The 26,840-nt window shown below is 42.8% G+C and overlaps 1 protein-coding gene and 1 pseudogene across 4 annotated transcripts in view; one reads left to right on the top strand and one right to left on the bottom strand.

Annotated features, from left to right (window-relative positions):
- The window catches only part of AFG3L2 (AFG3 like matrix AAA peptidase subunit 2), a 44,219-nt gene that overhangs the window by 5,343 nt on the left and 12,036 nt on the right, over window positions 1-26,840 (bottom strand). For 3 of the 4 annotated variants that reach the window (XM_035013870.1, XM_035013868.1, XM_035013871.1), the window contains 9 exons: window positions 24,181-24,305; window positions 22,116-22,389; window positions 20,785-20,922; window positions 17,845-17,998; window positions 10,127-10,234; window positions 9,900-10,025; window positions 7,643-7,753; window positions 4,826-4,941; window positions 1,313-1,513 (listed from right to left, as the gene is read on the bottom strand). In XM_035013870.1, coding sequence (XP_034869761.1) covers window positions 1,313-1,513; window positions 4,826-4,941; window positions 7,643-7,753; window positions 9,900-10,025; window positions 10,127-10,234; window positions 17,845-17,998; window positions 20,785-20,922; window positions 22,116-22,389; window positions 24,181-24,305 — 1,353 coding nt within the window. The remainder of the gene's footprint in view (window positions 1-1,312; window positions 1,514-4,825; window positions 4,942-7,642; window positions 7,754-9,899; window positions 10,026-10,126; window positions 10,235-17,844; window positions 17,999-20,784; window positions 20,923-22,115; window positions 22,390-24,180; window positions 24,306-26,840) is intronic. The other variant, XM_035013869.1, reaches the window with a different exon arrangement.
- Window positions 15,213-17,275, top strand: LOC118016455 (annotated as a pseudogene).

The following is a 26,840-nucleotide window of genomic DNA, read 5'->3' as shown; positions in this document are numbered from 1 at the left end:
AAAGACTGGAAAAGGTGACAGACCAGAAGAAGAGCTGACATACGGGTTATAGGAGTTTCCAGAGAAAGTCATTTATATGAAGTTCCGAGACAGCAAAACTCTATTGTTTGGGGATGTATGCACCAGGGATAAACAAGGAAAATGTGGGTATGACAGTAACAAGTCAGGAGAGTGGCTGGTCCGTCAGGAAGGGAGGGGACCAAGAAGGGGACCAAGAAGGGACAGCCCAGAGTACAAGCAGTGTTGCACTGTGGGATCACAGAGGCTTCTAACAGAACTTTAAACTCTGCATACCCACTTTATAGACTCTTTTTTTTTTTAAAGATTTTATTTATTTATTTGAGAGAGAGAGAATGAGAGACAGAGAGCATGAGAGGGGGGAGGGTCAGAGGGAGAAGCAGACTCCCCGCCGAGCAGGGAGCCCGATGCGGGACCCGATCCCGGGACTCCAGGATCATGACCTGAGCCGAAGGCAGTCGCCCAACCAACTGAGCCACCCAGGCGCCCCACTTTATAGACTCTTAGTAATATAGGTATCCCCTGCCTTTCATCTTGTGTCACTTTGCTTTTATGAAAGACCTACAGCAGTACATGCTTTCGCTAACCGAAAAGAAACTGAAAGAGGACTTTTTTTTATGAAAAGAGGTGAGAAGAGCACTCCGCATGTGTTCTGCAGCAAGCTGGTAGAGGCAGCCCACCCCCTGGGCAGTGAGCGGCACTGCAGCCTCCATTACAAGATGTGTCCCAAGGTAAAGCAGTCTACCAGACGTCAGTTTTGGGGTCTGGGAACTGTCAGAAATTTTCCCATATCAATTAACAGTAAGTGCTTCTTTGCTTTGAGCCATTTCAGCTTCCAAACTGTTTCACAGGAATGCTCGACTTTCAGATAGCAGGAGAAATCTGTAAACTTTATTTTTTTTATTTCTTAAAAGATTTTATTTATTTGACAGACACACACAGCGAGAAAGGGAACACAAACAGGGGGAGCGGGAGAGGGAGAAGCAGGCTTCCCGCTGAGCAGAGAGCTCGATGCGGGGCTCAATCCCAGGACCCTGAGATCGTGACCTGAGCCGAAGGCAGATGCTTAACCGACTGAGCCACCCAGGTGCCCCGAAATCTGTAAACTTTAAATATTATACTACCAAAAAAAAAAAAAAGTTCCTTTTAGGAATTACTTCTTGCCTGAAAAGTCTAAGCCAGTCAAACACAACACAACAATAGCCAGTCTGCTGCTTCAGGGCCAACCACAAACGCCCATTTCTGGTGCAAATGTGAGAGAGCAAGCAAGAAACCCTCCATTTCATACACTCACTTGAGCATAGGCACTCTGAGTTACTTTCCTCAAGTCGTCTTGAGCGCCGGTTGTAATCCTCCCGAAGAAGATTTCTTCCGACACCCGGCCACCCAGGGTCATGCACATTCTATCCAAGAGCTGCTCTTTGGTGTACAGGTATTGTTCTTTGGGTAAATACTGAGCATAACCTAGTCCTTTGCCCCGCGGGATGATGGAGACCTGGCAAGCAGAAAACATACAACATGTTGAGTATCCCGCCACCAAATGTTGACCACGAGGTTTACCTATACATCGATAAGCTTGCTGCCGAAACATAAGCATAGCAGCTGGGCAACCCGTCAGCCTTGGCAAGATGAGATCTAGCAGTTGACTGTTCAGAGGGAGTATTTTCTCTTAGAATAACTTCACCTTAGAGTTCTAGAAAGTATTTCTTGTCTTTTTGTGATACACACTTGAAATTATTTAATCTTGACGAAAGGACAGGTGGTGAGTGAGGACTCCTTCTGGCAGCTCAAACATGGCCTAGTTGCCATTCAACTTCACAGAGTCCCAGCCACATCCTTCTCTACAGGACGAAGGGGAAGGCAGACCTAGATGCTCAGCAGCCTTCATTTTCTTTCCTAGTGCTTTTTGAAATGGAGTAAATTCCTTAAATTTAAAAAAAAATCAACTTTATTGAGGGATAGTTTATATTCAGTAAATACACCATGTTAAGTGTACAAGTCCAATGAGTTTTGACAAACACAACCTCCTACCACAACAGAGACAGAAAATCTTTTCTTCGTCCTGCAAAGTTCTTTTGTATCCCTTTCTGGTCAGTCTTACCTACCCGTCCCCCCAACCCCCTTCACTCCAGCCCCAGCTGGAGATATGTGACCAATCCATAGGGACTTAGTCATAATTTCTGGAACTGCATGTAAATGGAATCATACAGTATGTACTTTATTTTGTCTGGTTTCTTTCACTGTTTCTGAGATTCGCCCACACTGCTATGTGTATTAATAGTTCATTCATTTTTACTGCTGGGTAGCATTCCATTGTATAAACATACCAAACATCCACTTCATTCTTGAGGGATATCAGGATTGTCTCCAGTTTACTGCTATTATGAATCAAGCAGTAAAAGTCTTTGTGTGGACATATGTTTATTTCTCTTGGGTGATTATATAAGAGTGAGACTGTTTGGTTGTACGGAAGCATTTGTTTACCTTCATAAGAAACTACCAAACTGTTCTTCAAAATGGTTATACCATTTCACATTCCCATCATCAACGGATGGAAGCTCCAGCTAGACTGACATTCACCAACACTCAGGACTAACTTTTTAATTTCAACCATTCCAGTGGGTATGTGGTGGTATTTCATTGTAGTTTAATTTGCACTTTCTGATGACTAATGAAATTGAATATCTTCATGTGCTTAATGTCCATTTGTATACCTTCAGATCTCTTGCCCATGATTTCACTGGATTGCTTATTTTTGAGTTTTAGGAGTTTTTTTTAACATATTCTAGATTCAAGTCCTTTGTCATATATATACTGCAAGATTTTTCAAAATATGTGGCTTGCTTTTCATTTTCTTAACAGTGTCTTTCAAAGACAAAACATTTTCAATTTTAATGAGATCCCATTTATCAACTTTTTCTTCTGTGGTTCATCCTTTTTGCGTACTAAGACATTTTTGCCTATCTAAGGTTACAAAGATTTTGACCTATGTTTTCCTCTAAAAGTTTATTGTATTTTAGCTTTTACAGTCTATTTCAAATTAATTTTTTACATATGATCTGAGAGTTAAGGTTGGCTTTTTTCCCCCATGACACTGAGTTGCCAGAATCATTTGCTGGTAAGACAATCCTCCCCACCTTGAATTACTTTGGCACCTCTGCTGAAAATCAATTAATCAGTTATGTGTGAGGATCTATTTCTGAGCTCCATTCCATCCCACTGATCTGTTTAGTCCCTTCTGCAATACTAGTCTTCATTACTTAGCTATATACAAGGTATTAATATTGGCAGTGTAACCCCTTCAAACTTCACTGTTTTGGCTATTCTAGTGACCTGATTTCCATATAAATTTTAGATCTGCTTATCAATTTCTACAGAACAAGTCGGCTATGTTTACCACAGAGACTGCACTGAAACTATACATGAATCTGGGGAGAACGATGATCATAACATTGCAGGAACACAGTATATCTCTTTTTTTTTTTTTTTTTTTAAAGATTTTATTTATTTGTTTGAGAGAGAGACAGAGAGTTAGAGCACGAGAGCAGGGTGAGGGGCAGAGGGAGAAGCAGACTCGCCACTGAGCAGGGAGCCCGATGCGGGACTCGATCCCAGGACCCTGGGATCACGACCTGAGCCGAAAGTAGACACTTAACCAACTGAGCCACCCAGGGGTCCCTGTATCTCTATTTTTATTTAGGTCTTGTTTCGTTCAGTGTACAGATCCTACAAGTACTTCAATAAATGTACCCCTACATGTTTCGTGTTTTTGGATGCTGTTGTAAATGAAATTGAATTTTTAAAATTTTATTTTCTAATTGTTCATTGCTAATTTACAGAAATACAATTGATTTTTGTATATGGATCCTGAATTCTATAACCTTGCTAATTTCACCTATTGGTTCTAGTGGCTTCTCTGTAGATTATCTAGGGTGGTTATTTATTTATTTATTTATTTATTTATTTATTTTCTAAACTCTACCCCAACGCGGGGCCTGAGCTCATGACCCCAAGATCAACAAGAGTGGTACCCTCTACCGACTGAGCCAGCCAGGCACCCCTATCTAGGATGTTTTCTGCACACTTTATGTTACCTTTTCTGTGGTTCCCTTGCTTCAGGGGCTCCCCCTCCATTTCCAGTGGTCCCCTGACATTGCAAATCAGATTGTGGCTTCCTGTTGTTCGTGCTGCACCAGTATGGGGACTGCACTCAGTTGAAAAAGCAAAAATTTACCAATCTCACTTGATGCACCCATCTTTCAGGAGATTTCCCTTTGGTCTCTTTTTTGCCAGGCTCTCTGGGGTCTTCCTGTGCTGGCATAGTTTAGTGGTCAGCCAGGGAGCCGAGGAGTTTCTACTTGGACTTGGGTCTCAATTCCTCTGTAGCTTTCTTGCTTCCAGGATTTTCCTGTTAAATTTCCAATATTCTTCAAATCCCGAATTCTTTCCTCTGCCACCTCAATATGATAGACCAGCCTTTTCCATCACTGTGGCCACAGAAAAAACCCTCAGGCAAGGAAGCCACGAGCTCCCAATTCTAACCCATTGCAGCTACTCCTTTTCAAAAGGAAATTCTCCAGCTTTGGTCTGCTTTGGACACTGTTCGGTCCCTTTAAATAGCAGTTTTCTTTCTAAACTTTGTAAATTCTTTGCAGGAGGGTTTGCATAACCTCTTCATCCCACCATCATTACCACACTTCTTGACCAAATTTTATATACCTGTCCTTTGTGGGAATGCAATTTTCTCCTTAAGTAATTGCTCACAGGATCAGTTGGCTTGCCTACTGTTCAACACAAACTGCTTTACCTTTAAAAGTGGGTCTGCATGTTCCAGATACCACCCGGCAACTGCATGACCTGCTTCATGGTAAGCCACAGTCTTTTTCTCCTCAGGATGCAGAACCTGGGTTTTTTTCTCTAAGCCTGACAAAATAATAACAAGTTAAAGTCAAAATCACTGCCTCAGTGGCACCGACATAAAAAGACAGTTATACAATCTATACACGCCTTATCTAGAAGGTGACTTAGAGACTAAGCTGCCTATAATTTGGAAATTCCCAACCACGGTCAGACTAAAAGTAAAGGACCATCTCCGAAATATACCCAGCTACTTGCAAAATGCATTCATTACCCCCAGGTCCACTAACTCTCTAACTCTCCCACTCTTTTGAGCCATATATCTTGTTTTGGGAAAGAGAAATACAAAATAAAATTCAGCACTTAGGTCAGTTTAAAACATAAAATTCAAAAAAGACAAAGAGGTGTGGAATGATCTCCTTTTTAATCCAGGCACCTGGAATTCTCAAGCACTGGGTAAACAAACATGCATGAAACTGCCTGCTGTCTGTTCCTGATGGAAAGCACACGAGAGAGGAGAACCGAGCTGTTTGAAGATTGAAAATACCTCGCCAGCAAGTTGGCGAGGCCAATGCTACAGCACCCGGCACACTAATCAACTGGCCCAGGGGGTTCTAAGAGCTAGCAGCAGGGTAGACCTGAGAAAATAAACCCAAGAGACGCCCCTGTGTTGGGCCCATGTGTTGACTACAAGCTGGGGGACTCCTAGTCCAAGTACGAGTCTTCTCTGGCCTGGATCAAGGTGGATACTAAACCTCCTCTGCCCCTTTGTACCACAGAAACGAACGACATAGTTTGTACTAATACAAATCGTCACACTGTGACAAACTGTGTTCAAGGTAACCCATCTGAGAGAATTTTCAAATGGTAACATATTAATGAGTCTGAAAGATTAAAAAAAAAAAAAAAAAGAGTGCTATGTTCCCAATGACATAACCCAAGACAGTAATAGAGCTGGAAGGGTGGAGATTTACAGCAGGTGAGTTACTAAGAAGAGTTGAGCAGTTCTTGCTTATATGAGAAAACAAGAATCCTGACCCCCCTCCCCCCCGCTTGATCCCTGGAAGTTTTCATTTCCCAGTATGCTTACTACAGACCAACTGCTCATGGCTGGTTTATAGTAGCTAAGCTGTGAGCAGGTAAGCGTCTGTGTACCTCAGAGCGAGGACCCCTCCTGGATGTGCCACCCTGATGTCTTTCACACTGAGCACTGACTGTTGCCCCACCTAGAGGGCACAGACAGATATGCAGCTTTCACCTGCCTCTACAGTGAATTGCTTTAATCCCACTTACAACTCTATCATCTTAGATTTTTTCCTTTCAGTAACAAATTTCTAGAATAAGTAGTCTGTTCATTCGTTCACGGGTTATTGATGTAGCACCTAATCCAAGTTAAACACATTGCTACACTAGCCTCTAGCATCACTTGATCCTGCTGACGAGTGCTTTATAAACGTGTCTTTGCCCTCATCCTCCATCTCTGGTAACCTCCTGGGTTCCCTTTAGTGGCATCTACTCCTTGTCTTACTCGCTGATGCACCTTGCGGGCCTGTGGCGACTCCGCTGGCTCACCCTTCTCCCCTCTGCTACCACTGCAGGCGGTGTTTACCCTGTAGGCCCGGCCCCCGGAGCCCTCTCACCCACCTCCACACCATAGGAACCACAGCCTGTGGCACGGTGGTGCGGCAGAGTTCCACGTGGATAGCTCGCCCCGTCTCAAATTCTGCCCAGCCAGCTGCTGCTTGAAGCACCCCGTTTTTCCCAAGGCCTGTAAGGCTGTCCATTTTGTTTTATTTTTGTCTTTGCCTATTACCACGGGGACTCCTTAAGCTAAAATCCACGACCTCACATTAATGACTACAAAGTTCTCTGCCTTCTGATGCTTCCGTCTTCTTCAGTGTCAGACTCCTTTTATTAAAATATCACTGATTATCATGCTACTCGATGACTCAAGAAAAACCCCACGTTAGTTCAATACTGGCCACAGGACAACAGTTTAAAAAGCCCTTGAGCTTAACATTCAAGGCTTTCTAAAATCTAGACTTAAGCCATTATTTCCAGCTCTGCCTTACTTCCCAAAGGAACTTGAATCTGACTGGTTTACTTTCCCTCCCTGAGACACAGGGTGTTAACACTACCACCAAGCACCTTCTGTTCCTGCCACTCTGACACCAACCTCCTCTTTCAATTGAGCCCGACTTAAATCCCGCCTCTTCTGTAGAGCCCCGCCTGACCACAGCGCCCTTCCCTTCTTTGAATGCCCAAGTTCTGGAATTTCTAGTTATCTTTTTATGGGTGTTAAATTATAAGCTCCCTGGAAAACATGTTATATATTTCCCCATCCTTGCTTGTGGGGTGAGCATTTCCTGGCTAACCAGGTGTTAGAGCTGTTTATCCATCACCTCTACCTAGCAGAGAGCACATTTAATTCATGCAATACAATTTTTGGAAACAGGAAGGTTGTGAGCATTTTCAAAACACTGGACTGGTATAATTCAGGGCAAGACACCTTGCTGCTTGCTGCCCATGAGTGAGGCATGGTGTGGGATGCTGTTTGTCTCAGACTCACCCAAATCAACAGCATCCATCTCCACAAAACTGTGGCTGAGGGAACTCACAGCACTGAGGGAACACAGCAGGTGCATGGCAACCCCAGGCTGGGTAGAGAGACTTTTCTTTGCTTCTACATCTTGCCAAAACAGAGAAACCCATGGCCTCAAACTCATTTTATCAGCCTTTTGACTTGAGTTACATTCAGTTTGCTTACCACCAATCACTCGCTCAATAGCTTGTTCGAAGTGTTTCTGATTTATGGAATCTGAAAGGTGTCTCGCAGCAATGAGGGCCGCTTCATTACAGACATTAGCAACATCAGCTCCTACAAAATCAATGTACAGAACAGCTTACCCACCAAATATACTCGAACTGATTAGTCACACATTATGGATGACCATATCCACAGTCAGTTTCTCAACCAGCAGTAGACTGAATAAGGGTTTAGTATAATACAATTCAGTTTGATTCATGTTAACACTAAGCTGTTCTAGCATTCAGTAGCAACCTGGTACAATCCTGGCCCTTTGAACTAAGATACAAATACTATTAGTAGTAAGGAGATAATTATAGGCAGCTACCTTTATAGGCAATATGGTTCATGTAACAGTGAACTAAGACAGTCTTTAAAAATGCCCATTAATTAACTTAGTTCTATGAGCTCTGCTGGGAGAGTGACTAATGCGGATATTAGGTAACATGCTGAAATATAATGAAAAACATAAGCATTAAAATAACTCAGTGCATTCGGTTAAATAACAAAAGTTAAATATGTGAAGCTTGCCAAATGCTTTCTAGATCCATAAGTCTTTTTTTTTTTTTTTTTTTAAGATTTATTTATTTATTTATCTGAGAGAGAGAGAGAGAGAGCACAACCGGGAGTCGGGGGGGTAGGCTGAAGAGGGAAAAGCAGACTCTCCACTGAGCAGGGAGCCAGAAGTGGGGCTGGATCCCAGGACCCTAGGATCATGACCTGAGCCGAAGGCAGATGCTTAACCGACTGAGCCACCCAGGCACCCCTATAAGTCTCTTTAAAATCACTTTTCAGATAAAGTATATGGTAACTCAATAAACACTGAAATGTTATAAATTCCAAAGTTTAAAGATAAAAAACAAGTAAAGTTAGGACCCTGGGACATTTAAGATGCCTATCTTCTTCTAACCATACACTTATGTATAGAATTCCTTTTTAAGAAAGGCTCACATTTTACATTTAAAAACTCTTGGAATAAGCATATGCAGAGATGCTCAACATCATTAGTCATTAGAGAAATGAAAATCAAAACCATGAGATACCACTAGGGTGGCTACAATCACAAAGACAGGCGATGACAAGCATTGGCAAGAATGTGGAAAACTGGAACCCGCATACACTGCTGGTGAGAACGTAAAATGGCGCAGCCACTTTGGAAAATCACCTTTTCAAAAAGTGATTCAGCAGCACTACTCCTAGGTATATAACCAGAGAAATGAAACGTATGTCCACACGAAAATCTATACACAGACGTTCATAGCAGCATTATCTCTAATAGTCAAAAGATGGAAACAACCCAAATGATGGATAAAGATGTGGTCTATCCACACAATGGAACATTATCCAGCCAGAAAAAGGAATAAAGTGCTGACACATTCTGCAACATGGGTGAACTCTGAAACCACTATGTTAAGTGAAAGAAGCCAGGCAGAAAAGATCATGTTACATAATTCTTTTTATATGAAATGTCCAGCATAGGAAAACCTATAGAAACAGAAAGTAGGTGAGGGGTTGCCCAGGGCTAGGGGTGGAGGGAATGGCTGCTAATGGATTCTTCTGGGGTGATGAAAATGATCTTAAAAGTAGACTACAGTAGTTACAGTGTAACCCTGTAAATATACTGAAAACCACTGAATCGTACACTTGTACAATTCACAGATGAATTTTACGGTATTTGAGTTTTGTCTCAATAGAGTTGTTTAAAAAAAACCTCAAGAGGCACCTGGGTGGCTCAGTTGGTTGAGTGTCCAACTCTTGATTTCAGCTCAGGTCATGATCTCAGGGCAATGAGATCCAGCCCCATGGCAGGTTCTGTGTTCTTTGGGGAGCCTGCCTGAGATTCTCCTTCCCTCTGCCTGCCCCCTGCCGCTCAACCAAGGGCTTATGTGCACTCTCTCGCAAACAAATAAATGAACCTTAACAAAACGAAACAACTAAAACCCACATACAAATAACCAAGAGGCAGGAGGAAAAGGGTAGGGTATATACGAAGGTTCAACATGAATTAGTAATTGTTCCTGAAGCTAGGTGATGTAGGCAGAGGGGTTCATTATACTATTTTCTTAACTTCTGCAGATGTGTGAAATTTCCTACAATACAAAGGTAAAAATATACACTGAAGAGGCCCCAAGGTGAGAGGTAAAAGTAAACTGGTACCTGGCAAATGTCACTGACCTAAAGGACTTCTAACAGAGAGAGCAGGCTCTGTTCCACTCACCTGAAAACCCTGGAGTCAAGGATGCAAGTTTTCTTGCCAGTTTCTCCTTTTCCAGGGCACTGTCCAGTTTTAGTGGTCTGAGATGAACTTTGAAAATAGAGGCTCTTCCTTTTATGTCAGGTGGTCCTTGAGAAATTATTTTTAAGAGGGGAAAAAAAAAAATCACAGTGAAACAGTTACATCTCTCCTCAAAAGAACTGGACTGAACCCAATGAAGATCATCTCACCAATAAAGATTTGCCTATCAAAGCGCCCTGGCCGCATCAGTGCTGGATCTAGAATATCTGGTCGATTGGTGCCTGCCAAAATGACGACGTTTGTTGTTGTGTTAAAACCTAGAGACAATAACAAAAATGCAAGACTTAAAGCTTTAATAAAGCATTTTTTTTTTAAGATTTTTTTTTTTTTTTTTTTTGACAGAGAGAGAGAGACAGCGAGAGAGGGAACACAAGCAGGGGGAGTGGGAGAGGGAGAAGCAGGCTTCCTGCTGAGCAGGGAGCCCAGATGCGGGGCTCGATCCCAGGACCCTGGGATCATGACCTGAACCGAAGGCAGGCACTTAATGACTGAGCCACTCAGGCGACCCCGTAAAGCATCATTTATCTTTTTTTTTTTTTTTTAAAGATTTTATTTATTTTTCAACAGAAAGAGAGACAGCGAGAGAGGGAACACAAGCAGGGCAGTGGGAGAGGGAGAAGCAGGCTTCCCGCTGATCAGGGAGCCTGATGCGGGACTTGATCCCAGGACCCTGAGATCATGACCTGAGCCAAAGGCAGATGCTCAATGACTGAGCCACCCAGGAGCCCAAGCATCATTTTTCTAAACACAAATACCAGAGATTTTAATTTATGTAACTATAAGTTGAGAATATGCTGCCCATTTTTTAAATGTCTAAAAAAAAAATAAGACTTATTTGAGAGAGAGAGCACGCATGAAAGAGTGAGAGTGCATGAGTGGGGGGAGGGACGGAAGGAGAGGGAGAAGCAGACTCCCCACTGAGCAGGGAGCCCAGGGTGGGGCTTGATCTCAGGACCCCGGGACCACGACCCGAGCCGAAGGCAGACGCTTAACCGACTGAGCCACCCAGGTGCCTTCATTTTTAAAATGTTCTAAAACCAGTGAGATTAGAGGAGCCTGGGTGGCTCAGTCGGTTGAGCGTCAGACTCTTGATTTCAGCTCAGGTCATGATCTCAGGGTCCTGGGATGGAGTCCCAGGTTGGGCTCTGTGCTCAGTGCAAAGTCTGCTTGAGATTCTCTCCCTCTGTTCCTCCTCCAGCTCAAGCTTGCTGGCTCTCTCTCACAAATAAATAAAATCTTTAAAAAAATAAAAATAAAATCAATGAGATTAAATTTGCAAACAATGTGTCTAACCTCCCTGGGTCACAGGACAACCCACTGAATATTTGATGACAAGTATCAAACTCCACCTCCAACCTCTTAGCCAGGCTCAGCTTGCTTGGTGCTACTCGCCACTTCTCAAATGTCAGTGCCTTGGCTATAGAGCATTGCCCCTCAGGACCCTGGCCCCAGAAGAGCTCTGGTACTGGGACCCCACAAAGATGGCTCTACATGGGACTGACCAGCACAGAGTGAGGGAAGAGCTCTACCTTCTTAATCTGGATATAGGCAGACCTCGTTTTACTGCTCTCTGCTTTACTGCACTTCATACATACTGTGTTTTTTACAAATTGAAGGTTTGTGGCAACCCTATGTTGAGCAAACCTATCAGTGCCATTTTTCCAACAGCATTTGCTCACTTTGTGTCTCTATCACGTTTTGGTGCAATACTTCAACATTTTCATTATTATTACAATACTTTATTTCATTATAATTACAATACCTCAACATTTTCATTATCATTATTATTTAAAAGATTTATTTGAGAGAGAGCGAGAAAGAGAGCACAAGCCAGGGGGAGAGGCAGACTCCCTGCTAAGCAGGGAGCCCTATGTGGGGTTCGAACCCAGGACCTGAAATCATGACCTGAGCTGAAGACACATGCTTAACTGACTGAGCCACCCAGGCACCCCCTTAGTTGTTATTTTTTTAAAGATTTTATTTATTTATTTGAGAGAGAGAATGTGAGAGAGAGCATGCATAGGCGGTGGGGGGGGGGGAAGGGGGAGAAGCAGACTTGGGGCTCGAACCCAGGAGCTGAAGGCAGACATTTAACCAACTGAGCCACCCAAGCAACCCCATTTTCATTATTGTATTTGTTGTGGTGACCTGTGATCAGTAATCTTTAAGGTTATTATAGTGTTCATTTTAGGGCACCACAAACTGCACCCATATAAGTGAACTTAATTGATAAATACTATGTGTGTTCTGACTGCTTCAGCGACCGAGCATTCCCTGTCTCTCTCCCTCTCCTTGGGCATCCCTATTCCCTGAGACATGATATTGACATTAGGCCAATTAACAGCCCTACAGGGCCCTCTAAGCGTTCAAGTGAAAGGAAGAGTCGCATTTCTCTCACTTTAAATCAAAAGCTAGAAATGATTAAGCTCAGTAAGGAAGGCACGTTGGAAACTGAGATAAGACTGTAGACTGAAAGCTAGGCCTCTTGTGCTAAGCAGTTAGCCAAGGAGTGAATGCAAAGGGAGAAAGTTCCTGAAGAAAATTAAAATGCTACTCCAGTGGATACATAATGATAAGAAAGCAAAACAGCCTTACTACTGATACAGAGAAAGTTTGAGTGGTCTGGATAGAAGATCAAACCAGCCCTTGAGCCAAAGCCTAATCCAGAGCCAGGCCCTAAGTCTCTTCAATTCTGTGAAGGCTGAGAGAGGTGAGGAAGCTGCAGAAGCAAAGTTGGAAGCTGCCACAGGGTGGTTCCTGAGGTTTAAGTAAAGAAGCTGACATAAAAGTGCAAGATGAGAAGCAAGTGCTGATGTAGAAGCTGCAGCAAGTGATCCAGAAAGTCTAGCCAAGATAGTTCAGGGTGGCTATACTAAACACCTTCTGATGTAGATAAAACCGCCTTGTATTGGAAGAAGATGTCATCTAAGACTTTCATAGCTAGAGAGGAGAAGTCAATGCCTCCCTACAAAGCTTCAAAGGACAGGCTGACTCTCTCGTTCGTTGCTAATGTAGCTGGTGACTTTAAATTGAAGCCAGTGCTCATTTACCATTCTGAAAATTCTAAAGAATTATGCTAAATCTCTCTGCCTGTTCTCTAGAAATGGAAAAACAAAGCCTGATGACAGCATATCTTTTTACAACATAGTTTACTGAATATTTTAAGCCCAGGGTTGAGATAGCTGCTCAGAAAAATATTCCCCTCCCAATATTACTGCTCACAGACAATGCCCTGGCCACCCAAGAGCTCTGATGAAGACGCTGAGATTAACGTTGTTTCGTGCCTGCAAACATAACAGCCATTCTGTAGTGCATGCATCAAGGAGTAATTTGGACTTTTAAGTCTTATTTTTTAAGAAATACATTTCGCAGGGCTGTAGCTGCCATAGATAGTAGGAAGGACTCCCCATGAAGAACATTTGTGATGCATGGGAAGAGGTCAAAATACCAACATTGCCAGGTGTTTGGAAGAAGTTGATTCCAACCCTCATGGATGACTCTGAGGGGATCAGGACTTCAGTGGAGGTGGTAACTGCAGATGTGGTAGAACAGCAAGAGAACCAGTATTAGAAGTGGAGCCTGAAGAGGTGACTAAATGGCTGTGATCTCATGATCAAACCCTCATGAATGAGGAGCTGCTTATGGATGAGCAAAGAAAGTGGTTTCTTGAGATGGAATCTATTCCTGGGAAAGTTGCTGTGAAGACTGTTGAAATTACAGTAAAGTAGGGCACCTGGCTGGCTCAGTTGGTGGAGCATGTGGCTCCTGATACTGGGGTTATGAGTTCGAGCCCCACGATGGGAGCAGAGATTACTGAAAAATAAGATCTTTAAAAAAAGGCGGGGGGGAGGGGGCGCCTGGATGGCTCAGTCGGTTAAGCGACTGCCTTCAGCTCAGGTCATGATCCCAGGGTCCTGGGATCAAGTCCGTGTGGGGCTCACCGCTCCACAGGGAGTCTGCTTCTCCCTCTGCCTCTCCTCCTGCCCCACTTGTACTTTTTCTCTCAAATTTTTAAAAATTGCCACAGCCACCTGGCCTTCAGGAGCCACCACCCTAATCAGTCAGCAGCTGTCAACACTGAGGCAAGACCCTCCACCAGCAAAAAGATTACAAATCACTGCAAGTTCAGATGATCGTCAGCATTTTTCAGCTATAAAGCATTGTTTAATTAAAGTATGTACATTTTTTAAAGACACATACTGCACTTACTAGACTACAGTATAGTGTAAACATAACTTTTATATGCCCTGGGAAACCAAAACATTCATTTAACTCGCTTTATTATGATATTCACTTTACAGCGGTGGTCTGGAATGGAAGGCTCAATATCTCCAAGGAGTGCCTGTACAATGCCCAGCTCAGTCACATAAAGCAGTTCAATACTCAGCACTGTACTACCCTCTCTGAGCACACAACAGCATCCATGTATCTTACAGCAAGCAGCATTCTTATATGCTACAAACTGGCTTTCCTAATAAAAGAAAAAGCTGACTAATGTGGAAAGATTGCTACTCTCTTAGTAGGAGTATTCAAAATCTGCCAAATTCACACTTGGTTGTGTATGGGTTTTCCTGATGCTTCAGAATGATAAATGGTTTTAAGAATGAGACTTGGGGCGCCTGGGTGGCTCAGTTGGTTAAGCGTCGACTCTTGATTTCGGCTCAGGTCATTCAGGGTTGTGAGATCAAGCCCTGTGTCGGGCTCCCTGCTCAGCAGGGAGTCTGCTTGAGACTGTCTCTCTCTCTCTCCATCTCCCTGTCCTTCCCCCAACTTTGTGCTCATGTGCTAAAATAAATATATTTAAAAAAAAAAAAAGAGGGGCGCTGGGCTGGTTCAGTCGGTTAAGCATCTGACTCTTGGTTTCCACTCAGGTCATGATCTCAGGGTCGTGAGATTGCGCTCCATGTTGGGCCCTGTGCTCAGCTCAGAGTCTGCTTGAGATTTTCTCTGCCCCGCCCCCTGCTCGCTCTCTCAAATAGATAAAATCTTAAAAAAAAAAAAGAAAAAAAGAATGAGACTATAATTCTTTTGTAGATCATTTCCCCAATTTTTCCCTTATTCAATAACAGGTAAAAACACCACCTTAACACCAATATTAAGTTATGGCAGGCTGCTAAGTAAGAATATTTTGCTATTCTCTGTACTGGTACAGAAGAGCTTTGAAAAAGGGCTGTTTTAGAGAACGCTTTTTAAAAATTTATACTCTCAGCATAAGGATTCTCACTTTAGAATATGGAAAACAATTAGAAAGTGTAGTTTAAAATATGAAAAGACCTTCAAGATGGCAGTGGCTGGGTGGCTGAATGGCAGAGATAGGTGAAGGCCCCTACGAGGTAGAAGAGGCCGAGAATCGTCCCCTCCCCACTTCTCACAGTCCCAGGGGCCCAGCAGAAGTGTTGTTTTTTTGTTTTAATGAACAAGTAAACCATACAAGTTGTCAACATGGGATGGAGATCTACATCATCCACCAAGAGTGGAAAATTTATGAACCCCACAGACCAAGCCCAGAGAGAGAGTTAAAGAACAAAAAACTGCATGATGGTACGAGCTGCAGTTTTGAAGATGAAGGATCCCAAAGAGATTATTCGGGACATGGAGAAACTGGCTAAAATGGGGTTTAGCCCAGCACAGCAACCACAGTTAAATGTGAAAGTGCTAAAAGACAAGCGTAAAAAGCTGCGTGAGACCTGTGAACTTACTATTCTACGACTCTACGAAAATAAGAATCCGGATATTTACCAAGAATTGAGAAAGCTGGAAGCAGAGTATGAGTAGAAGAGGGCTCAACTTAGCCAATATTCTGACGCTGTCCAGAATGCTCAGCCTGTGGAAGTGGAGAGTATTCCCCACCAGGGACGCCACAGGCTCCTTCCAACATCTAGATCCGGGACATTCCACTTCCTGGTGCCCAGTCACCCTTCATCCTTAAAAAGACCTCAGCCTATGGGCCTCCAACACAGGCAGTTTCTATACTTCCTCTTCTTGGACATGGTGTGCCACGTTTGCCCCCTGGCAGAAAACCTCCTTGTCCCCCCCAGGCTACCACCTCCTCAAGTCTTGCAAATGTATGCCGTAAAGGGGGCTCTGCCCTAGAGCTTCCCCCTTGTAGGCAGGATGAAGAGATGTTATATAGCCCGGAATGCTCAACAGGCTCCTGATGATGATGTTTCCAGCACAAGATGACTGCATCAAGATAAGCATGATGACCATACTGATGACAGTGACACTGACAGATCAGATGCAGAGAGTGAAGGGGGTGAATTCGTGCACCATGATGATCACAAGAGAGACAATAAGGAAGAAAAAAAGTCAGGTCTGAGTGTAAGATTAACAGATATGGCTGGAAAATCAAGGAAGAAAAAGAACATGAAGGAGCTGACTCCCCCCTCTTCAAGCCATGATGCTTCAAATGGCAGGTCAGGAAATCCCTGAGGAGGGACAAGAAGTAGAATTTTCAGAGGATGATGACAAAGAGGATTCTGATGATTCTGAAGCAGAAAAGCAATCACAAAAATGGCAGAAAGAGGAATCTCTTTCTGATGGCGCATCTACTGCTTCTTCACAGCAGCAAGCATCTCCCCCCGCCCCCCGAGTCTGTTCCTCTTTCTCAGATCCAAGCACCTCCCACACCAGGACCACCTCCAGGAGCTCCTACATTCCTGAGACCACCTGGAATGCCGGGACTGCGAGGACCTTCACCCTGACTTCTGCCTGAAGGCCCACCACCAGAGCAACCCCCTGGCCCTCCCCCAGGTCCACCTCCAGGTCGGCCTCCTGGCCCTCCTCCTCCTCAGGGACCCTCACCAAGGCTACCTCCCCCTGCACCTCCAGGTATCCCTCCACCTTGTCCCGGCAGAAGTGCCCACCTTTGGTGCCTCCACCTGGACCTGCCCTACTTTTTCCCACCAGCTTCCTTGCTGACCCCAGGGGGTGTTAAGTTCTCCACCTGACGATTCAGCGACCCAAGGCGGATGATACAAGCGCAGCCCCCACTGAGAAGAAAGCCATGACAACCATCAGTGCCAAGTCATAGGTCACTAATCCCAAGGCAGATTACTCGATTCATGCCCACTGCGTTGAGGGTACATCAGGAGGATAAAGGGGCCACTGCTGCTCCCCAAAGAGGATGATTCTGCTGTGCCTCTAGCCAAAGCAGCTCCCAAATCTGGTCCATCTGTTCCCGTCTCAGTGCAGACTAAGGATGATGTTTCTGAAGCTTTCACGAAGGAATGGAAGAGATCCTGCAACAGTTTTTAATGCCACAGCAGGTTTCTGTTCGCATCAGTGGTTCATGGGGAAAGAGGCGCTTACTAAATTTAGTGAAGGAGCGGCTTTCACTGTCAAGGTATTTTTAAATTTCAGTTCAAGGAATATCCTAAAGTTTAAGCCTTGTTCAGAATTTATTGCATCTAAGAGAGGATTACTTCATTCAGAATAGACTGGTTATTGAAGCAGTGCTGCTAACATCCATTCCCTTTCATACCACCATTTTCACCCCCTTTGTTCCCCCTTCTCCAATTATTTGGAAACCTGTGATCGGGGGTGGGGGGATCTTTGTTATTTGTTTTGATTCTCTTCTTGTGTACAGTGGGCACTGGAGTAGAGATTTCTGGAAAAAAAAAGTTTATTTTACCCCATCTTGCCTTTTGTGTTTGAGTTATTTTAGTATTTTCTTCCAAGTATTTTTGCAATCCATTAGTGAAGTGGATCACAATGTCATTTACTAATACAAAGTAAGATATGTGGGGGAAAAATGTACAATCCTTTGATTAAAATTATTTCCCACCGACCTAAACTTTGAGTCTTTCATGGACTAAATGTTCTACACTGAGAAAAAAAATAAAATACAAAAGACTTGAATATTCACCATCCATTTCCACAAGCAGCTGATTGAGTGTATTCTCCTGCTCACTCTGTCCCCCGAAGTTGCCTCTTCCTCTTTTCCTTCCCACGGCATCTATTTCGTCAATGAAGAGAATGCAGGGGGCGTTCTTGCGAGCAAGGGCAAATAAGTCTCGGACCTGGATAAAAATATATACATTAGAGTCACTTGACAAGTGAATATTATTTTCCTCCTACTAAAATAAGCATCATGCGGGGCGCCTGGGTGGCTCAGTCGTTAAGCGTCTGCCTTCGGCTCAGGTCATGATCCCAGGGTCCTGGGATCAAGCCCCGCATCGGGCTCCCTGCTCCGCGGAAAGCCTGCTTCTCCCTCTCCCATTCCCCCTGCTTGTGTTCCCTCTCTCGCTGTGTCTCTCTCTGTCAAATAAATAAATAAAATCTTTAAAAAATAAATAAATAAAATAAAATAAGCATCATGCTTCCATCCAATAGGAAATCTTTGTTACATACTGTACTGTACTGCACATATTTAAAATGTTATAAGCAAGGAGGTGGCAAATGAAGTTGATGGGTAAATGATTTAAGGTGAGCAAACATTATTTCTATAATATCATAAGACTAACAATATCCGCTATTTTTTTAGAGCAACTTATTAATGCTACACATTTTTGCCCTATAAAAAGATAACACTGTAGAACTGTAAACTTTATATTCAGTTTAGAAGTTCAAACTACTCTGGGGTTTGCATTTCATGCCCAAGGCAGCTGTTAACAAGCAGACACTTAATAAAAGATGTAGGCAGTACATACACACACAGCAAAAGCAGTGACTTACCCACGCCCCCACAGTGATCACCCCAGAGCATATGGTAGACAGTGCCCTGCCTTCAGCCCTGCTGCTACAGGAGGCCCCCATACCTATATTCTGTCCTAATAAACATGTCCCCTCAGGCCACTAGTTCAGGTGGGTTGAAGGATTGGCCGTCCCCATACCTCGCCACCAGCAAAGAGTTCAGAGTTTCACACTAAGAGATCCAGAAACAATCTCCTATGACTCACATCCCTCTTCACCTCACTCACCAAAGTCCAAGTCTCCTTGTCACCTTTCCTGCCTGGACTTCCAGGTTTTCATTGCTATACTTCTCTGAACACATCCTCTAGGGTAACTCATGTCCGTTTAGGGTCTCCCCCTCTGAACTCCAGATCTGTGATCAACAGACCCCCACCCTCTCACACTCTTCCCTAAATACCTCCTTCACCCTCTTGCCTGAACTCAAAGTTGTCTGTCCCTGCAAAGCTCTCAACTAGAAGGGGTTTTTGTCTTTCCCTCAGGGCCCATGGGAGTTGAAGTCTATCTCACATGCCATGACTACTGCCAAAATAATTCTGCTGAAAACCCTTGCTCGTGGAGGCTCTCATCGTGGGGCAGACACATCACCCTCCTTGTTGCAGTACTCCTTGGGCCTGATTTCCCACTCTTCCACCCCACCCCCACTGGACACTATTTTCTTAGTGGTTCCTGGTCGGTCGGTCCCCTGAAGCACCTATTTCAATCACCTTCTGTTCCGCTCTGCCAAGGTTTCCCTACATAACCAGCTTCCCAGTCTACTCTGACCCCCTCCTATCGATCTGGCCTGCTCATGGGCTCAAGCCTCTCTGACAGCTGGCTCCTCTTAGGTCTCCAACCCATTAGATTCACTGCTTCCCACGAACCACAGCCCCTCTCCTGTCTTCAGTCACCCCCACTGCTCCCGCCCATATTAGATTCCACAGTCCAACGTCATTAACTCCTTCAGACTCCCCCAGCTGCCTAACAAGACTCGTATGAAACCACCTACTCTACCTAAGATGCCATCAGTGGTATGACACATCATTAATACATTTGCCACTGACAAAAAAAAAAATGCTGCCAGTTGATGGCACAACATCTAGTCATTGATCATATGCTATACCCTAATGTTTGGAAAAGCAACTATGATAGCACTTTACCTCTCTGAGGTGTTAAAAAAAAAAAAAAAGTCAGCATTTAATGAAATACACAAGAGTAAAAATTTAAGTGCTGCTTTAAAAACTAATCCATACTCTCACTTCCTGATTTCAAAACTTACTACAAAGCAACAGTAATCAAGACTGCAGTACTGGTATAAAGACAGACATATAGGTGCGCCTGGGTGGCTCAGTTGGTTAAGCGTCTGCCTTCGGCTTGGGTCATGATCCCAGGGTCCTGGGATCGAGCCCCGCATCAGGCTCCCTGCTCCACGGGAAGCCTGCTTCTCCCTCTCCCACTCCCCCTGCTTCTGTTCCCTCTCTCGCGGTGTCACTCTGTGGCAAATAAATAAATAAAATCTTAAAAAAAAAAAAAAAAAAGGCAGACATACAGGTCAACAGGATAGAATTGAGAGTCCAGAAATAAACCCGTGTATCTATCTATGGTCAAAGGTGCCAAGACCATTCAATGGGAAAATCGTCTTTCTAACAAATGGTGCTGGGAGAACTGGATACACACATGTGAAAGAGTAAAGATGGACCCTTACCTTATGCCATATTAACTCCAAATGGATCACAGACCTAAATGTAAGAGCTAAAACTATAAAACCCTTAGATGAAAACATGGGAGTATTTATGACTTTGGATTTGGTGACAGATTCTTAGCATACCAAAGTCCAAGCAACAGCAAAAAAAATGGATACACTGGTCTTCATCAAGATTAAATCCTTTGTGCTTCACTATCAAGAAAGAGAAAAAGCAAACCACAGAATGGGAGAAATTATTTGCAAATAATGTATCTGATTAGGATTTAGTATCCAGAATATACAAAGAACTCTCACAACTCAATGACAAAAGGACAACCCGATTAACAGACTACACTAGTCTGGGCCAGGGCCATCTTTAGCAACTCCATATTTGGGGGGAAGCTCAGGGGGAGAGGATGGAAGCTGTGCCATCCTAACAGAACAAAGACTTACTCTAGCTGGACCCACACCAACAAACATCTCCAAAAACTCAGATCCACTAACGGTGATGAAAGGGACGTTGGCTTCTCCAGCTGTGGCCTTAGCCAGCAGTGTCTTCCCAGTGCCTGGAGGACCAGTGAGAATGGCACCCTTCAGATATAAAACAGGAAAAGTATCTTTAACTAGAATTTCAGAAAAGTAAATTGCATATCCATAAACAATTCTGAGATAGAAACCTGTCTAAAACTCTACTGACATATACTAAATGTTCCTTAAACATCTGAAATATGGCAAAACATTTTTGTATTAGTAAGAAAAGGATTATTAGAGACTGGTTTTAAAAATTTAGTAAGAATGTGAAATCTTAAATACTTCACTTACTTAATAAGATTTTTAGTGTTGCTTTTCAGACCTTTAGACTTAAGCTGAATATCTACTAATAAACCAACCGAGGTTTACTTAAATAAGTCAAGGAGACACAGAACAACACACTCCCAAATTACACTTTGCTTACTTTCTTCCCTTTAAAATTTCACAAATGAAGTAAAAATCTAATGACCAATTGTGAACATAGTTAAAAAGAGAAAATGTGCTTGCTCAAACAGTGTAATTATTTAAGCTGTGGAAATGCTTAGGCATGATGTGCAAACAGCAAATTATAAAATTATCAAATATGACTTTTTATCCATACAGTCAGGACATGGAAATCAAGGAAATGATGACTTCCTTTACAAAGGATTCCTTTAAAGTAAACTTTATTAATGGATTTTTTAAATAATTAAGCATTCTTGATTCATTTACTTAATGACTGAGCCTGGCCCTCAGAATACAAAGATGAGTAAGGCCAGCCCATCGCCAGCAGTGGGCATGGGGATGTCTCCTTGGCAGGGGGGAGGCCAGAATTAGTGTTGTCTATCTCTTCTCCACCAAATCCTGTGCCATGAGTCTGAGTCCCAGGTACAGGCAGAGTCTGCTCAAATTTGCTCAGGGAGGGATAGGTGGGTGACAGCAGGGGGCAATATGCTCTGGTGCACACTTGCTGAGAAATGGGTTATCTAGATCCGACTGAAGGGAGAAGAAAGGCAAATCAGGAAAGGCTTCCAAGGGGAGAGAACACAATCTTTCCAGGAATATACACACTATATGCAAGCAGAAACATTCCTACAGAATAAATGACCTGAAAAAACCCTGGAGTAAAAAGCAGACTGGTAAGATAGAAGGAGAAAAATACTTTATCCTAAGTAATCAAACTTCATTAAAATTATAACTTTAGAGATCAAGAAGTAATTCAAAAGATTTTTGGGTTAATCAGTTGAAAATAATCTTCTGAAAATTCACTTTACCTTTGGGATTTTTGCTCCTAGATCTTGATATTGCTTTGGGTTTTTCAAGAAATTCACAAATTCCATTATCTCTAGTTTGGCCTCCTCACAGCCAGCCACATCTTTGAACTTCACATCTATCTCATCCTTCAAGACTTTGGCAGTGGTTTCTCCAACACTGAAGAGTCCACCCATCCCCCGGCCTGTCCGACCAATCCCGGCAGGCCCTCTCCGGATGGTGTAGAGTAAGAAAGCGATGATGAGCACCGTGGGCAACATGCTCAGGAGAAACGAGCTAAAGGAAACCACAGACAATACTGACATGTTTTTAAGTCTGTTAACCTTTGGCTTTGTAAACGTTTTGCAAGATAAACTTTTTCGTAACTACTTAGGATATAACTGTATAGATATTCTATTTTTAGAAAACCGGAATATTCTAATATTTTGTCTGAGGCACAAAGAGAATCTCAGTGCCTCGATATCACTGACATAGAATTGCAGAAGATGAGACCAAAGAAAAAACTGTTCTTTATGCGCGGTCTACTGAGATTTTCTCTCTAGCCCCATAATTACCACTTATGCACAATACAGACCCAACTGTAATTTACTATCACTCTATCTGCAGTTCAAAGAAATTTCTTTTGAATTACTCACTTAAAATTTTTAACATTTTTAACATGATCTGGTGTTAGCCTGGGCAGAAATTCCAGTTCTCTTACTGGAATGCACTGACTTATTCTAAAGAGATGTCTTCCAAATATCAAATCCTTGCTAAGTTAACAGCAGATCAGCTTCCAAAGTCCCGTGTACAATGGGGACAGCTATCTCTTGGTGAGCACTGCACAGGCCGCTCTGTGCAGCTTGTGCAGACTTAAGAGACGGACTCCCAGGGGAGCAATCATTTACCCTTCAAACTCGTGCCTGCTCTGGAGGACACTGCTCAGATAGGACGTAAAGCTGGGGGATACCTTTTGCCTGTCTTAGTAAATTTCAATACAATCATGAGTATGGATATACTCGCATTGGTTAATATAATGCAATTTAGCTCAACTTACCCTAAGAAATTAGAATCAAAACCTTGTGGACAGGTTAGCTCAAAAAACAAAACAAAAAACAAAACCAGAATCAACTTTCTAAGTTTTCATCTTTTACAATATTTTAAATGCCCCTACAACAGGCAGTAAGAACTGAGAGAACTTTACCTTTAGTTTATTTCTGGAGAGAAAAAAATAAGACACCGACAGTAAAAGTTCAAGGAATGGTGCAACAAAATTTTCCGTAATGTTTCAGCAGCAAAGTTAACCGATTATACGACAGCCCCGGGGGGCCGAGGGATATAGCGTTATGTGAAACCACCTCGATAGCTCTCTGGATCTAAATACGGAGGGAGACTGTAGGTCTACACAAACTGAGATGCAAAAAAGTCTCTAAAACAGAGTAACACTACCAGCTCGATTAGCACACTAGCAATCTGCTTTTCTGCTCTTTTACATAGTCAGAAAATTTAAGATTTCTTTCTACTTTTGCTCTTGAGCTGGTAACTCTACAGTGAGGTACACTTCGATTCGAATGGAGTGACTGTGAGGAAATCTACCCCAGTGTAGTATGCAGGTGAGTACCCAAAGACAATATAATCCCCACAGAACTGAAAGACAAGAGACTCTTGAAATCAATGGGCCCTTCTTGAAAGACTCAGACTTGTAAGTGGTCTTATTAAAGACAAATAATCCCTAAGAGAAGAAGCAAGTTCTGACAAGAAAGGAAGAGTTACTTAAAATTCTTGGGAAACTCTGAAACATAAATGTAAATGATGCTTAAAAGACCAAAATGTCACTCTTTCACACAACGGGGCTCTTGATGCTAAAATCCTACTAAAGGATGGTCATACCCCAATTTATCACTTAATCAAAGATAAATATAAATATGTAGAAAAATCAGTCATGAGCAAAACCCAGTAAATTACCAATGATTTACAAGAAGTCTGGCTACACCGAGAAAGGCCTGTTTGAGAATGTGGTCTGTAACCTGCCACCTGGTAACAGAACACACAGTGAGCCGTGCAGGACACAGTCAACAGTCTTCTTACCCATCACTTTCAGCAATGTAGACAACAGGAACCCGATTCTCCCCTTCTATGCCCAATTCCTGCTGTAAGGTTTCCAGATTCCGCTCAAAGGTGTCCACACTGCCAATATTAAACCAGACGTATTGCTATAAAAACACAAAAACAAAATATCCTAAGAATGAAAGCAAAATTTAATTTACTGGGAGGTTCAACTTTTAAAGAATTTCTCAGAAATACTGAAAATTCAGAAATTGAAAAAAAAAAAAACAATAAAAAACTGGTTTTAATGATGCAGCAATTAAGTTTCACTCAATGAGAACACTTGGCAATCCTTACAAATAAGCATTTCTTAAGCAATATTCCTTAGTGGTTCTACAACTATAAACTCAAACAAATGAAAAATCTATTTAAAAAGACAATCCTTTTCGTAAATATGTGTCCTTTTCCTCTTCTTCATTTCCCACATATTTCTCAGCTGCCTATTTCCAAACTAAAAACTAATGTGACACAGTAACAACAGCTAAAGTTTACTGAGCACTTACTGTCAGGCATCGTTCTTAGTCCTTTATAGACATGAACTCTTTCAATCTTCAGAACCACCCTAAGTACGTACTGTCACCAGAAGTCACATTCAAAATCTGAACATTAGGAAGGCATCCCACCACCCAATGACAACAGAAGCATTCCTCGCTGTGCCAGACATTACTCTTCTATTCACCTGATTTGGTGAGTTACCGAGGCCCTAGGGAGGAACAGCTGAAGGGTTTGAGGCAACGGCTACTTACCCACCAGCTCTAGTACGTAAGTATTCCCGTTGCTCTAGCTGTTTACTGGGCGAAGATCAGCCCTCTTACCGTCCCCATCACCCCACAGATGAGAAAACTACAGGGGTGACTTCACTTGCCCATGATTACAAATCTGGTAAGAGGCTGGATCCGAACCTAAGCAGTCCTGAGCCAGCGACCCTAACTGGCACGTCACACTGCCTCTCTTCTACCACCACACACATACTTACCACAACAACTCACACTTACAGAGTTTCTAATATACACTCTAAGCACTCAGCGAGTAGTTGCATTTTATAGCACAAAAAGACCCTGTTCCTCCTTAAACCTGCAATCGCTTTCAAAAGATTTTTTTTTTAAATCAAAACAATAAATCTAGGATATAAAACTTCAGACAATTCACAGAAGAGAGTAACATGTCATCCCATATTCCTCCCACCAACCAGTGCTACTGAATGGAGGATATCACTCCGGTATTTCTCTCCAAGTATCTCAAAACAAAAGATGGAGAGTAAGTTTTATAATACATGTACTTCTTCTTAAGTTTTATATTATATAACAACAGTCCTTGCTGAGTTGTTCACTGTCAAAGCTACAAAATTCCTGTGGTTACAAGCCCCCAAACAAGTCAATAATAGGTTAACCCCATGTGACTGAGCATTCCCTTACTTAGCACCTACTATCAGCTGGACACTGTGCTAGCTGTAGGACTCACGTTAGAGATTCGGGGCAGATAAAGGCCCAGCAGCAGATCTGGGAATCAGATCTAGTTAAGAGCCTCTGAGGGTGGGTCCTAGCTCTCCAAGTGATTCTTAGACATACTGAAGTTCGAAAACCCCCACTGAGGTTCATGATCTCATTTAGCACTAAACCCTAAAGAGTTGTTACTGCTGTTCTGATCTTAGCTATAAAGACATCCAGGCTGAGAGGACTTAGGCCATAGAGGTAGTAAAGAGCAGAACTGATCTGAAGCGGGGTCTGTCAGACTCCAACGCCGGTGCTTATACAAGGCAACAACTAACATTGCTACTCTATAAGCAGGACCCTGAAACTCTTCTGTTTCTGAGAGCTCAAATAAAGCTTTTTATCAAACATGCCCTCTGTAGAAAACTAAGGAAATATAAAGAAAATAAGCACCTATAACCTCAACACCCAGGGACACACACTATTAGCAATTTTGATGCCATTCCTTCAAGATTTCATAATATCCCCTTTACAATCTTGAAACACGCACAATTTTGAAGTTGATATAAAACCTTAACTGCAATATAAAGGAGAAACAAAAAGAAAGCAATTTATAATAAAATAGTATGAATTTCGATACATAAACGTGTGTGCACGCCAATACTAGATGCAAAAACTGCCCTCTAGGGAAGAGGACTGCCCCGCTGAGCCACTACTCTAGCGACGAGGTTAAAGCAAGGGAAATGAGGAGCCCCTAACATTAACCAGGTGCCTACGGTGGACATTTATCGATTTCCAATTTTCCGCTCTAGAAACAATGTTTGGAGGACATCCTGGAATAGACACCTTTACATGCACCCTTAACTTATTTCCCTAGCATACAGGCCTAGAAGCAACATTACTGTGTGCGTACTTTCAAAACTGCTGATATACACTGCCAAATTGTCCTCTTGAAAGGGAGTGCCAATTTAATTTCCAGCACTAAAACTCTGAGGAATAGTTCTGGGGAAAAAAAAAAAAAGTAGCGTGGTTATTAATGAACATTTCATCATAAGGTAAAGAGAGTGGGGAGGGGGGCAGAAATGAAGGCAGGTAAAAGAACTTACTCCTACAAGTGACTGAAATACCAGAGCCACACAGCTTTACAGATACTCCTCTATTTACTGATGTGCTTCAGACAGAGGTGGTCACCATCAGTTCTAGTTTTCCTTA

The sequence above is a fragment of the Mirounga leonina genome, unplaced genomic scaffold (genome assembly GCF_011800145.1).
Source record: "Mirounga leonina isolate KUSES-001 unplaced genomic scaffold, KU_Mleo_1.0 Mir_167, whole genome shotgun sequence".
Lineage (NCBI taxonomy): Eukaryota > Metazoa > Chordata > Mammalia > Carnivora > Phocidae > Mirounga > Mirounga leonina.
This window is presented reverse-complemented; position numbering and strand designations above follow the sequence as displayed.